The sequence below is a fragment of the Silene latifolia genome, chromosome 1, assembly GCF_048544455.1.
Source record: "Silene latifolia isolate original U9 population chromosome 1, ASM4854445v1, whole genome shotgun sequence".
Classification (NCBI taxonomy): domain Eukaryota; kingdom Viridiplantae; phylum Streptophyta; class Magnoliopsida; order Caryophyllales; family Caryophyllaceae; genus Silene; species Silene latifolia.
This window is the reverse complement of record NC_133526.1, coordinates 101,406,269-101,420,437: the sequence shown is the minus strand read 5'-3', so window position 1 is coordinate 101,420,437 and position 14,169 is coordinate 101,406,269. Positions and strand designations below refer to the sequence as shown.

Sequence of the window (14,169 nt, the reverse complement as noted above, 5' to 3'; positions counted from 1 at the left end):
CACCACAGCGATCCCCGCTTCCACCGTCCCCGATTTAACCATCGGAAAGAAGGACTACGAAGGAGTCGTAGCCCCACACAGCGACCCGTTGGTGGTCCACCTGGACATATCCAACCACTTGGTTAAGAGGTACCTAATTGATACAGGCGCCTACACAAACATCATGTTCAGGGAATGCTTCCTCAATCTCGGTCTGAAGATTGAGGACCTGAGCCCCTGCACTAACCCGCTATACAGCTTCTCTGGAGCCGGCCTAGTCCCCCTGGGGTCAATCAAACTGCCGGTGATGTTTGGCCAAGCCGATGCGGCCAAGAAGGTTTGGTCCGAGTTCGTGGTCATTGATGGTACGTCTGCCTACAATGTTCTAATAGGCCGGGTTACTTTGAGCGAGGCCGATGCTGTAATGTCCATCCGGGCCTTGACATTGATGTATGTCTTGGACCGGGGGGAGACACAAAAGCTCGTCTCAAAGGACGAGAGGGACGAAATTGTCAACGTCCAAATATCTGCCAGAGGGTGTAACATGCAATCCCTCAAAGTGGCGAAGAAATCAGAGAAGGGGAAGAGCCCATCCTTACGACAGGAGGGTGAGCCGGTGAGCACCAACAACGTCAGCATGGTCGAGGGGGTCGAGACAGAACAAATAGAAATTGACCCAGGATGCACCGTAACTGTCGGTGTCGGCCTGGAGCCAAAGTTCAGAGCCGACCTCTTGGACCTGCTGAGAAAGAACAAAGACGTCTTCGCGTACTCAGCCGCCGAGATGCCAGGCGTGAGCCGAGAGGTGATCGTTCACAAGCTGAACGTACTCTCCAACGCTTGCCCTGTCAAGCAGAAGATGAGGAACTCCTCGACCGAGAAAGATGAGGCCATCAAGGCCGAGGTAGACAAACTATTAGAGGCGGGTTTTATCATGCCTTGTACTTACCCTGAGTGGCTAGCAAATGTTGTAATGGTAAAGAAGTCATCAGGGGGGTGGAGGATGTGTGTTGATTTTACAAATATTAATAAAGCATGCCCTAAAGATTTCTATCTCTTGCCTCGAATAGATAGCTTAATAGACGCAACGGCAGGCTACACTATCTTGAGCCGAGCCTTTCGACGCCTTTTCAGGGTACCATCGGTATTCATGGTCGAAGAAGACATGCCTAAGTGCGCATTCATCACCATACACGGCACATACATGTATAAAATGATGCCGTTCGGTTTGAAAAACGCTGGCGCAACTTACACTAGGCTGGTGGACAAAGTGTTTCAAGATCAAAAAGGGCGAAACATCGAGGCTTACCTCGACGATGCTATTGTAAAAAGCAAGTATGACAGCGAGCACTTGGCCGACTTGAGCGAAACATTTTGTTCACTAAGGAAATACAAGATGAAACTTAACCCAATGAAATGCAACTTCGGTGTCCGGGCAGGTAAGTTCCTCGGCGTGCTTGTCAGTGCCAGGGGAATTGATGCCAATCCAGAGAAAGTCCAAGCAATCTGGACCTACGGAGCCGAGGAATCGAAAAGAGGTTATGATCGACCGGGAGGATGGCGGCTCTTGCCCGTTTTATTTCTCGGTCAGCCGACAAAAGCACCTCATTCTTCAAAGTATTGAAGGGGAATAAAGACTTCAGCTGGGGGAGGAACAGAGCACGCCTTTCAGCAATCGAAAGCTCATCTTCAAACTCTCCCAACCCCTGTCCAGGCCGATCTTTGGGGAGACGCTATATCTATACATAGCGATTACCTCGGCCACGGTCGGCCCGTAATCGTCGAGAAGAAGACAAAGCAACACCCAATCTACTTTGTCGACCCATACATTGTTGCCCGCCGAAAGAAATTACCCACCGATTGAAAAAGCAGCCTTTTGCCGTCGTTGCCGCAAGGAAAGCGAAACCTTACTTCGACGCACATCCCGTGACGGTCTTAACCGACCAACCATTGGAGAAAGCATTGGAAAAATTTGAACAATCCGGCAGGCTCATCAAATGGGCAATAGAGCTATCCGCTTCGCATTCAATACAAGCCGAGGCCCTCGATAAAGGGGGGGCACTTGCGGACTTCCCGGCCGAGTGCACATATCAAGAAGAACCAAACCCCGGAGTTTGGGAAGTATACACTGACGGGTCCTCCACGGCGAACAGCTCTCAGAGCCGGCATCCTTATCATCAGCCCAAACGGGGACGAGTTTGAGTACGCGTTGAAATTTACCTTCTCGGCCTCAAACAACGAATCCGAATACGAGGCGGTGATAAGCGGAGTCGAGCTAGCTAGAGTGCCGGAGCGAGAACACATTGTGTTGAAGACGGACTCACTATTGGTTACTAACCAAATCAGAGGAGAGTATGAGGCTCGGGACGACGGGATGGTAAGATACCCGAAAAAGAGTAAAAGCGACACAAAGAAAATTGAAATCTTTCCAAATCCAATGCATCCCCAGGTCTGAGAACAACCGAGCCGACGCTCTCTCAAAACTTGCCAGTTCAAGCATCAAGAATGTCAGCCGGACCGTGCTAGTGGATATCAGGAATGCTAAAAGCATCACTGAGACCGTCGGCATGGTGGGCGACATAGAAGCCAAGACGACGTGGATGACTCCGATAATGAAATTCAAACTCACAAATGAGTTACCGGAGGACCGCTGTCTCTCCCAGAAGATAAGAAGGATTGCCGCAAGGTACTTGGTGTTTGAAGGAGAATTGTATAGAAGGTCCGTAATAAGGCCACTTCTAAAATGTGTCGGCCCAGCCGACGCAGAGCTCATACTGACAGAGATTCACGAAGGCATCTGTGGACATCACATGGGGGCAAGAACACTAGCCCACAAAGCTCTCCGAGCCGGTTACTTCTGGCCTACCATGCTTGAGGATTCCAGAGCTAAGACCAAGAAGTGCAAGAATTGTCAGATGCATGCTCCGGTGATACATGCACCTTCCCGAGACTTGCAGCCAGTACTTAGCCCCCTACCATTTGCACAGTGGGGGATGGATTTATTAGGGCCATTTCCGACGGCCTCCGGAGGAAGGAAGTACCTGATCGTCGCCGTTGATTACTTCACCAAATGGGTCGAAGTTGTCGCAGTACCTGGCAAAACCACGGCGGCCGTAAGAAAAGTGATTTGGGAGAACATCATAACTCGTTTTGGGTTACCCCAAGTCATGGTATTTGACCACGGCCGAGAGTTTTGGAGCGATATGATAATGAACTGGCTAGAAGAGCTCGGTATCAAGTTTGCATACTCCTCCGTCTGCCACCCTCAGAGCAATGGCCAGGCGGAGGCAGCTAATAAAACAATCCTAAACGGGCTAAAAAAGAAGGTTGAAGATCTAAAGGGAAGGTGGGCTGATGAACTACCCGGCGTCCTGTGGTCCCTTAGAACCACGGAGAAAGAAGCAACGGGGTACAGTCCATTCCACCTTGTCTATGGGTCTGAAGCCGTCCTACCAATTGAAGCATCGGTGCCGACATTCAGAAGGCAAACCTTTGAACCAGTCGAGAATGAGGAAGGCCTGAGAGTCTCCCTAGACTTGGTCGAAGAAAGCCGAGACACGGCACGGCTCAACTTAGCCGTTTACCAAAACAGAATGAGAAGAGCCTACAACCGAAGGGTCCACAAAAGGGACCTAAGAGTGGGAGATCTAGTCCTAAGAAAGTTGGCCGCCACCAACAAAGGAAACATCCATGGCAAAATGACGGCCAACTGGGAAGGACCCTACAAAGTGGTTGAAGAAATGAGGCCGGGTACATACCGGCTGACAGACATGGAGGGAGTGCCTCTAATGAGCCACTGGAACACCGACAATCTTAGAAAATACTTCGTATAGCGGCAGAGGTGTCCGAGACCGTTGTGGGCACCCCAACGCTTGATTATATCTAATGAAGAATGTTCCAAGTTTTCTATCAAAATGAAGTGTCCCTCCAATGGTCATACCAAGATATTTACAACAGCAGTCAAAACGTAAACTCGATCACCTCGGCCAAAGCCGGGGGTGACGAGGGAAACGCGACTTACCCCACAGCAGTTGATCCAACATGCTTAGGAACGTATAAGTACGGTTGAGAAACGCAAATCGGACGCCTCGGCATGGCCGGGAGTGAAAGAGGAAGCGATCAACACGTCTACAGATACGAACGCTGTCGCGCCGTAACCCCGATTGCCTCGGCCAGACCGAGAGTGACGGGGACACAACGACCGATACGCTAACATGTTCACAACCGCGGTTGGGAAACGCAAATCTGACCGCCTCGGGCGGTGGAGGAAGCGACCGACACGCCAACATGTTTAAAAACGTTAAGTACAGTTGAGATACGCACTCTAACTGCCTCGGCCAAGCCGAAGGCAGAAACGGGAAAAAGCGCTCAATTAATAACGAAAGAAGACAGCTCAGACAAAAATGACAAAAAGACCTCGGCCAAGCCAGAGGCAAAATAAACAAACTCTTATTAAAAATGTTTACAGGTAATACAAGAAAGAAGTCGACGGCCGTTCCCATAGGGATAGCCTAAACACTACCTACCAAAGTTTACAAAAAAGAAGGAACAGCAAAAGGGTACGGACATAAAGACATGAAGTGCCAAAAGATGGCAGGGAGGAAAGGCTTAATAATTGGCCCCCAAACAGCTGAAGCTATCCGAGATGCCGGGTGAACCTGGTGACGACCGCCCGTCTCCCTATGCCTGTTGCTGCTCGCCACCGGCGACATCAGCAGCATCATCTTGGTTGGGCGACCCAGAATCCGACTTGGCAGCTTCAACTTCAGCTGCCTTTGCCCTCTCAGCCTCCTCCCTGGCCGCCTTTGCAATTTCAGCACGGGCCGCCTTCTCCGCAGCCTCCTCAGTGGCCCTCTTCGCCTCTATCTCCTCCGCCATCTTAGCTTCCGCAGCAGCCACCTTATCATCAAACAGCTGATCAAATTTTTGCCACGGGAAAGAGCCGTCAGGAAAGAGCTCTCTGATCACATCCCTGGCAGCTTCTTTGGCCTGGTCCCGGTATTGGGCGCACATGTTAGGGATAACATCAGTTTGAAGCGTCTCAATGTCCTCCTCCCTCTGGGCGAGGATAGCCTTTGTATTCCTGTGTGACTTCGACTGAAGCCGATACAGAGACTTTCATTCTTCCCTCTTCTTAACAGCAAAGTCGAAAGCAGGCTGAATCTTGGCCAGCACCTCCCGCAGCTTAGCGGCGTCCGCCTCTGCAGCCTCAACCTTGGCCCTCTCGGCTAGGACCGCCTTTTCAGCATCCTCCCTGAGCTTTCGCTCGTCGAGGAAATCCTTTTCGGCGGCCTGGAAGTTCTTCTTCGCCTTCTCGGCCTCTTGCCTAAGCCGTTCAAGCGCAGGAGCCGCCTCAGCCATGACCTTCTCTTGCTCCATAATGTGAGCACCGCCACGTCACCCACTTCGCCAAACATCTTCCTAATCGGGCGGGGAAGGCTTCGGGGAGGAGGAGACGACACGGCAAAGATTCTTATCACCCGTCTTATCGGCCGCTTCTCTAATAGCCATTCGAGAGGGACCGGTAGACGGCGGCGGTTGATCTACAAAAATGCGGACAAAGCATCCATGTCAACATTTACCGACATACTGAGAGCTGTCATCGTAAACGCCTAATGAACCGGCTAAATCTGAGCCACAGGTTAGATCTGTACCAGGCTTGGCCTTCTTGGCTGGAGGATCCATTTCTTTGCCGGCCTCGGTAGCAGTAGCAGCGGCAGCAGCAGTAGCTGTCGCTTTTCTCTTACGTAAGAGAGGAGATTCCTCTGCCACGGTGACCTCCTCGTCGGTAATATCGACGACCACCACCGTCTCCTTTTGGACTGCAGGGATTGAAGGTCGAACTGAAGTTGACGCCGTCGCCGCCGAAGACGTCGCTTTTCGCTTTCGGCGCGGCACGTTACCGGCAATCTTCCTCTGAGCCGCCCCCGCGTCCAAAACCTTCAACTGCTGATCCATCAGGTCGTTTGGGGCCGGTCTGCGATCACGTGTCTCGACCTTAGGATGCAACTCAACAACTTTATTGTCCTTGTCAAGTCCCATCCTCTTGAGGATATCCCACGGCATCAGGGCCAAAACGGTGCCGTAAAAAGAAACGAGGCAAAAGTTAAACGAAAGAAAATCAAAGTTCAAAAACAGAAACATTAAAAGCAGAGATGGGCCTCACACCAACCCCACTCACCCTGTTCGAGGGCCGGTATGAGGCCGACGTGGCAGAGCAGCTCATCCTGAAGAATGATCTGCGTCGGGGGCATCCATCCCTTCGGCGTCCCATCCTTCTCAACCTCAAACAGCTGCATTGCCCGCTTCTCATCCTCATTAAGATGGACCCTGCTAGCGTCCATCTTAAGCTTACTCCGGGAGACGTATTTCTCACGCTCCCCCCGACTCTCACACCGCAAATTAACGCGGCTTTGGAAGGACCGGGGCAGTGGATAATCCCCTGGAACCTCAACGTATACCCACCGCGCCTTCCGGTCCTTGCAGGAAGTAAGCTTAGAAACGGTGATATAGCCCGGCTCGGTCTGTATGCTATACCACCCCTTGCCACCTTGGACATTCAGTCGAAGGTGATGAAGCCGGCGGAAGAGGTTCACCGTTGGGGCCTCCTTCTTAAAGAGACAGAGCCACACGAAGCCAACCATAGTCCTAATGGCCAACGGATGCAGTTGAGCCACGGCGACATTCATGGCTTTAATGATGGCCATAACGTATGCATTCAGAGGAAACCGGAGCCCATACTCCAGGTGTCTGATGTATACGTCGATACAACCCGGGGGAGGGCAACAGATGGCCTGACCCTCTTTAGGAATAACAATCCTATACTCCCTGCCGAAGGAGAAATGATGTTCGAAAAATTCAGAACCAGAACAACTAACGAACTTGTTGGTCCAAGCACGATCAGGGCCGATCTTACAGGCGTCGCCGTGATCCAAGAGATGCGGCCTCTCCTCATCGGAATGAGTCCTTTCCTCATCATCACCATCATCATCAACATCATCACCGTCATCATCACCATCATCATCATCCGAGAAATCCTCCAAATACTGATCGTCAACCTCGGGAGAAGGAGACCTAGGGCCCCCGGACCTTATCGGGATGGCGCGCGTGCCTCCTCTTCATCAAGGCGCGACGGGGAACCCCCCGGCGCAGGATTACTAGGTCCGGCATCAGCAGAAGACATGATAACGAATTTTTAACAAGAAAAAGATTGAAGAATTTGTTTGATTACCTTGGAAGGAAATGTTACACCGAGTAAACGCTTCGAGAAATTAGAAAAAGAAAGGAACTCTGCGAAAGAAAAGCGAAACGAGAGGAAATTTTTGAGAAAATGAAATTTGGAAGGCCAAAATGAGGGGGTAACTGCCCTATTTATAGAGCAAAGCCCACTCAATCCGACCAATCAGGGCAAAGCCCATGAAGCGTCAACCAATCAACGCCGAGCCACGTGTCAAGCATGCAGCCATGGAATGTCAATCGACGAACAGTTACTAAACTTCTTCAATACGCTCCTTGACAGAATGCCAATCGACGTATCTTCTTCAACACGATCCTTGGTATCTACTTTCCAAACGGGCCGCTGTTCAACCAAGCTAGGCAGCACCGGCTGGGGGCAATCAAAAGCACACGGCACTCACAACCTCGGTCCCGGCCAGCGCCATTTTCTTTTCCACATTTGATGCCCTATACACATCCATGTGGAGGGGGGATACGGTACGGCCAGAGCAGAACCAAGCCGAGGAGGAAGAAGCCGGGGAAGAAATTTCAACTTGCGCAGAATACGCTCAACACTCATCGAAGGTCCATACCACGGCATAGACTACGCTGGGGGCAAATTGATGGGGCATATTCTGCACCCGCTGACCGAGTCAACATATTGAGCAAGGTCAAAGATATCCACAGCAAGTCAACACCTTGGACAGCCTAACCGACGCAGCCAGTCGGCCTGTCACTTGGGTCTCGGCTAGGCAACTAGCCAGCCGGGATACACATCCGCGTACTCACATCCAAGACCCCTCGGCATGGAGTCAACAGGGCCCGCCGGCCTGCCATCGGTCCCCCGGCCGAGGGTAGAACAGTCTTTCCACCTGCTAGCCACTTGGCCACTACGTGACAAAAGGTGAAAGTCTATAAATACTCCTCAACCCTCATTGAGGAAAGGATCCGAAAATAATCAGTAAAACACACTAATCTGGTATAAACTCCCTTATCTCTCTACAATATACTTAGTGCCAAGTAACACACAACTTAATCCTTTTAAGTTTACTGACTTGAGCGTCGGAGTGAGTTCGCTCGGTGCCAAGCCGAGCCCTCAGTTTGTTCATTGTTTCAGGAGAGGCCGAGAGGAAGAGTCAAGCAAAGCCATCATTCTACAAGCTTACGTGGTAACAAATCTGCTCTGGAATTACACCCGGAACAATATGTATATACGAGTAATAATAAGAAGAATGGGTTGGATTAGTTTTGTTTGTTTGTTGATTATCCAAGAACAGCATGTTATTTCTGTGTTGTATGTTTCATTGAATTTTACGAGTTATACACCAGAAAATCCGAAAAAAGTGGAAAATCATACAGCTGTTTGTCCTGAAAATCATGAACATTCAAGTGTCAAACGCTCGGGCTCAGCTATTATCTGAAAATCTTCGTGTTTGGTTTAAAATGAAGTATTTTCTGGGAGTGAAGAACAAGAACAAGAGCAGATTGGAAAAGAAATTGTTCGCAGGTGCGAAAAATTTCCGTTGATTTTAAGACTGGCAGCAAATCAGTTCAGCCAGAACAACAATTGGCATCAGTTTAGAGATGAAAACTTGGACATCATGGACATGTTTACCCGTCATCAAAAGAGGCATCTTCTGAATGTGTTGAGGCCCAGCTACGATCAACTAAGCCCACATCTGAAACATTGTGTGCCTACTGTTCCTTGTTTCCAAGAGATTATGAATTCGATATCTTGAATTAGCTGAATATACACAATGTGTACGGATGCGATATCTTGAATTAATTGAATATACACAATATCTACGGATGTAAAATAAAGACCAATTCTAATTGAGTAAAATTCTCAATAATGAAACGCCCATTCATAGGATAGGTAAATAAATGTCCGAGATGGAGGGACTACTACTCAAAAGGGTTTTTTATGACTCGCCCGGAAATTACTCGATCAAAAGTGATACCCATCCGAAATAACCCAACCCAAAATAATCCGAATCCAAAAATGTGTCGACAATAGCACATCCGAAATTTACCCAAAACGAAATATATAACTTGCCCAAGATGGACCGATCTAGAATTGACCCAATTGTGAATTGACCATTTACCTTGCTAGATACACATCTTTGGCAAGCTAAATACACTTCTTTACCTTGACAAATACACTCCTTTACCTTACTAGATATTAGATACACATCTCTAACAAACTAGATACACTTCTTTATCAAACTATATACACTCCTTTACATTGCTAGATACACCCCTTTACCTTGCTAGATACACATCTCTACTAAGCTAAATACACTCTTTTACCTTACTAGATACACATCTCTATCATGTTACAAGTAAAAAATAAAGAATTATTGGCAAGTTTCTTTGCTGAAAATGCCAGTGTTGGTCAATTCATCCATCATGTTTCCTGCGCTAGAATTCTTGGCTACTCCAGGTAAGCACTTGGTCGCGTAATGCATAACTGAAGCACCAATTAAATCAAACCTCATCCCCTTTACTCTAATGGCAGTTATAACATGAACAAAATGATCAATCCTTAGGATCGATACATCTTCAAACAACCAATCAGGAGGCATGTGGACAGCTCTACTTGGGCTCATTTCCTTCATCTCATTCCATATGGGGCTCGCAACCTATGCATACAAAGACTTTATATTAGATAAATGCAATGCTTCATTAACCTGGTTTTTAGAATTTCAGTTCTCACTAACCTTTACAGGCCTGCCAGTATAATTCCACTTGATGCCTTTAGGATTCGCGCAGGCTTTCCAAGCAATGGACTCGCTACACCTCCGAACAATCTGGAGGTTTTTGGCCCATGGGGAAAGGTCCTCACAGCTCTTAAGCACGATAACTGAGTCTCTCCAAGATGAGAGGACAACATAGCTTACAAAAGCTTCAGTTTTGAATGAGGTTGCCTTATTCTAAGTCTTCTGTCATCTCTAGATACTCTGCTACACATCTTAGACCTGAGATGATTGCTGCTGTTAGATCGACAGTGATCCCATAGTAGAATTTCGATGCTAGCTCGAATGATTCGGCTCCACCAGGGAGATCATCGAAGGATATCTTGTTTAAATCCCCATCATAGGTGTCATCGATGATTCTGCTCAGTTTCCCACATCTAGAAATTAAAGGATACTGTGTTGTATGCATCAAAAGGAGTAAATTAGTCAAGACTCCCAAAAGAGATCCATAGATGATTGCAAATGATTCAAAAACTGATCTATATAAACCATTGACAACTCACATATTAAAAATAATACCTAGACAAATTAGATGCATAAATATCGAAAGAAACATATTCCCACAATCCAAATCATTTGCTTACCTTTAAATTAAAATATACCTCACACTCTCGCAGTCAATAAAGAAGGTAAACAAGTAATTAAGACGGAGGTAGTATAACTAAATCCATCAGCGTAATTCCCACATTAATCAAATGTCCAACAACAAAAACAGCAGAATGCCTCTAGGACGCATACAAATTGGAGGGTTAAAGGAAGTCAAATGATTGCTAGATACACAACTCAATTTGTGTATCTGACAATATTCATATGTGTACTCGGAGCCATATTTAGTGTATCCAGTTATCCACCCCAAAACCTGAAGCATTACACCACTCTAACCTCCTCCAACAACCGGTGAGGCTCAACGGTGCACCACCTTGTCAGCCCCACAATCGCTCTTATCTCTCCTTCCTCGCCCCACCAAACACTCCCCAATACCATTCTCAATCAGTACCTGCCTTCGCCATACCCACCGATCAGTGGGTAATATATATGCAATATCATTTTGAGACGTTCAACTCGCCAACAAACTCGCTACATCTTTTTCACTCGTCCCTTTCAAGGGAGCAACCCTTACTTCCCATAGGTAAAATAAAATAATTAAATCACAGTACAGAAACAAAACAAGGTTTCATCCTAATAAGAAAGCTTGTCCATAGAAAAAATCAGCAGGCAAAGTTTGTAGAAAAATGGGAGTTATTTGTATGGCCCTTCAGCTCAAACAAGGTTCCATCCGAAACTGTAAAGGCGAAGCCGATCCTTACTTAAACTTAGTCCCATTATGAAATATGGAGTACTTGTATGATCTCATTTAGTTGCTAGATATAAACTTTTAACTTGCTAGATACACTACTTCAAGTTGCTAGATACATACCTTTAACTAACTAGATAGATACACTCTTTTAAGTTGATAGATACATACCTTTAGCTAGCTAGATACACACCTTTAACTTGTTAGATCCATACCTCTACCTAGCTAGATACACTCATTTAAATTGCTAGCTTACTTTTAGATAGCTAGCTACACTTTTTTAAGTTGCTAGATACAAACCTTTAGTTAGTTAGATATACTTCTTTAAGTTGCTAGATACTTATATTTAGCTAGCTGGATACACTCCTTTAATTTCCTACCTACATACATTTAGCTAGTTAGATACACTTTTAAATTCCTAGATACATTTAATGCTTGCTTGCTACTTCATTTTAGCACCTAGTGATTATGACAGGTTTGTATTAGTGCATTTAAAAGATAACTAACAAACGAGAATTGCGATCCTAGAATGCCGTAATTCAACTAGTTCCTCAGAATTTTCAACTCGGGATATATCAGAATCATGTTATTGCTGTTGCAATAAGAGGGAGCAAAATGCAATGATTCAGCTGGAGGAGCTTGAGGCCAATTAATTTGTAGTGGCAGGGCAAGGGGAGCTTAGCTAGGGCTGTTGCCTCTTCTTCTGATCAAATTACGAGTTTATTCGTTACTAATCTGCACCCTAAAATTTCCCATCTAGTAACTACTCCCTATCGAGTCAGGGTCCGTCAGTGCTAATTTGGATGCGAAATTGCAACATATTTAACAAAAACGTAAGTGAAGTAGAAAAAAGAGGGAGTACCGAGCAATAAGAGCTTGTGAATATGCTTATCAGCATTAGATTCTTGTTGAAGCCGTCTATCAATTTCAGCAGCCTGGAATTAATAAATGGAGCGGGTTAATAATTCGAAACAATTCCAATTGAAATTGCGATTAAAAGAAGAGCGGACATGTGTATCATCGGCATCGGGTTTATGAGAATGTTGATACCTGCTGCATAGAACTCTCATCTTGCATCCAAACCAAAACAATATCTGTATTTGAATTGCAACAAAGTTGTTAAAGGAGACAGAGATGGAGTTAGTTACTTACCCCTTAAAAGTGGAGACTTAGTCGTCAAATCTCTGGCATGCTAGATACACTCCTATAGATTGTTAGATACACTCTTTTAAGTTGTTAGATACACATCTCTGCCAAGATAGATACACTCATTTACCTTACTAGATACACATCTATGGCATGCTAATACACTTCTTTAGATTTCTAGATACACTCTTTTACCTTACTAGATACACGTCTCTCGCATGCTAGATACACTTCATTACCTTACCAGATACACATCTTTGACATGTTATATACACATCTACAAAAGTTTAAATCCACAACTTAGCGACGTCTCTTGCAGGCACATACATGATAAACATCCATACTGGTTACATCCAATGAGTATCATTTTACCACTTTGGTTATCACTATCCATATACTTAGCGACGTGACACGCCTCAAAGCGCAACTGTCGGAATACACAAAACCAACCGGAAATACTTTTTTGCAAACTTCAATCAAAATGCGTCGGAAAATTTAGAGCCAAAAACTGCAGTTCATGGGAGTTGTCGGAAAATCAGTAACTTGTATGACCAATTTTTATAAACCCTAATTTTTAATTAGAATTCATACCTAAAGATCAAATTTTTTGATTATAATCTTATGTTTTCTCATAAAACTACTTGAATCTTTACATTTGAATAGATTCAAAATACTAAACAATTCAAAGATTAAAATAAGAATTGAAGCTAACCTTTTTCTCTATAATAGACTGAAATCCGTTCCGGGAAGGGTGGTAGAAGCGGCGGTGGAAGTGGTGGCCGGCGGTAAAAGAGGCGCCATCGATGGATGTGTGAGAGGTGATGGAGGTTGAGTGTTTATGGTGGGAGGGTGTCGAATTGTTTCATCAGTTGGGTAGAAAAATAAGAAGCGCGATTGAGAATGGCTTTACTTGGTTAGTTCGTACGGTTCGCACCGTACTTTAGTTCGCACCTGACCCCGACCATATATATATATATATATATATATATATATATATATATATATATATATATATATATATATATAGAGTTATTTGTCAGAAACTACCTTTTATTTAGGACCATTTGTGAACAACTACCTTTCATTTTATTTTTGGCTTTCAACTATCTTTTATTTCTTCATTTTGCGAAAGACTATCAAAAAACCACTTCCGAACACAAGTCAACTTTCCGGCGTTGACTTGCTCTTTTCTCCCTTTTTCACACATATAACCCATATTTCTCCCTTAGTTCACCCAACAAAATCCGAAAAAGCTCTTCTCCACGCATCAACCATCTCAATCTCCATCTCCGTCTCCGTCATCGCCTTTACTACCACTTTCACCTTCACCCTTACATTTCAACAACCTTATAGACTACTCACGATTCATCAACCTACTGTCCATCTAAGTTATATTAAAGTACCTTCTTTCTCTCTTCATAGTAAGATGGTGGGTATACGAAAACTAATGAGATAGTCGCACACAAGTGATCCTACTAGTGAATCCATGATTATTTTCAAATAATTAACACTAGGAGTTAATTTTGCCAATAAGGCCATAATAGATCATTATTATTGAAGAATTATTTAGCATGTTAAGATTAATATCAATGATGATTTTGTTTCGGTGATTAGGACTTTGATTCGGGTATGAGATAGACAAATTAAGGTGATTAATGTCGGGTTTAATCAATCTTTATCATCGATTATTAGGGTTATGAAGTAAAGAGTTAGATTCAACATGAAATGGTAAGTCAATGTCGGAAAGTTGACTTTTTTTTGTCGGAAGTAGATTTTTGG

At 45.3% G+C, this 14,169-nt stretch overlaps 1 protein-coding gene across 1 annotated transcript; it reads right to left on the bottom strand.

Moving 5' to 3' along the window:
* Positions 1-9,551: 9,551 nt before the first annotated feature.
* On the bottom strand, positions 9,552-10,934 carry LOC141651805 (root phototropism protein 3-like). The gene is made up of 4 exons (XM_074459501.1): positions 10,833-10,934; positions 10,154-10,344; positions 9,915-10,065; positions 9,552-9,836 (listed from the first exon to the last, which is right to left on the bottom strand). Exons 1-4 carry the CDS (start codon positions 10,932-10,934, stop codon positions 9,552-9,554), a joined length of 729 nt encoding a protein of 242 aa, XP_074315602.1.
* Positions 10,935-14,169: the final 3,235 nt, after the last annotated feature.

Coding starts and splice junctions, on each gene's coding strand:
- LOC141651805 (XM_074459501.1), bottom strand. CDS start 10,934: ATGGTATTGGGGAGTGTTTGGTGGGGCGAGGAAGGAGAGATAAGAGCG. Junction 10,066..10,153: donor GGTCTAAGATGTGTAGCAGA/GTATCTAGAGAT, acceptor CTCATCTTGGAG/AGACTCAGTTATCGTGCTTA. Junction 9,837..9,914: donor ATACTGGCAGGCCTGTAAAG/GTTAGTGAGAAC, acceptor TTGTATGCATAG/GTTGCGAGCCCCATATGGAA.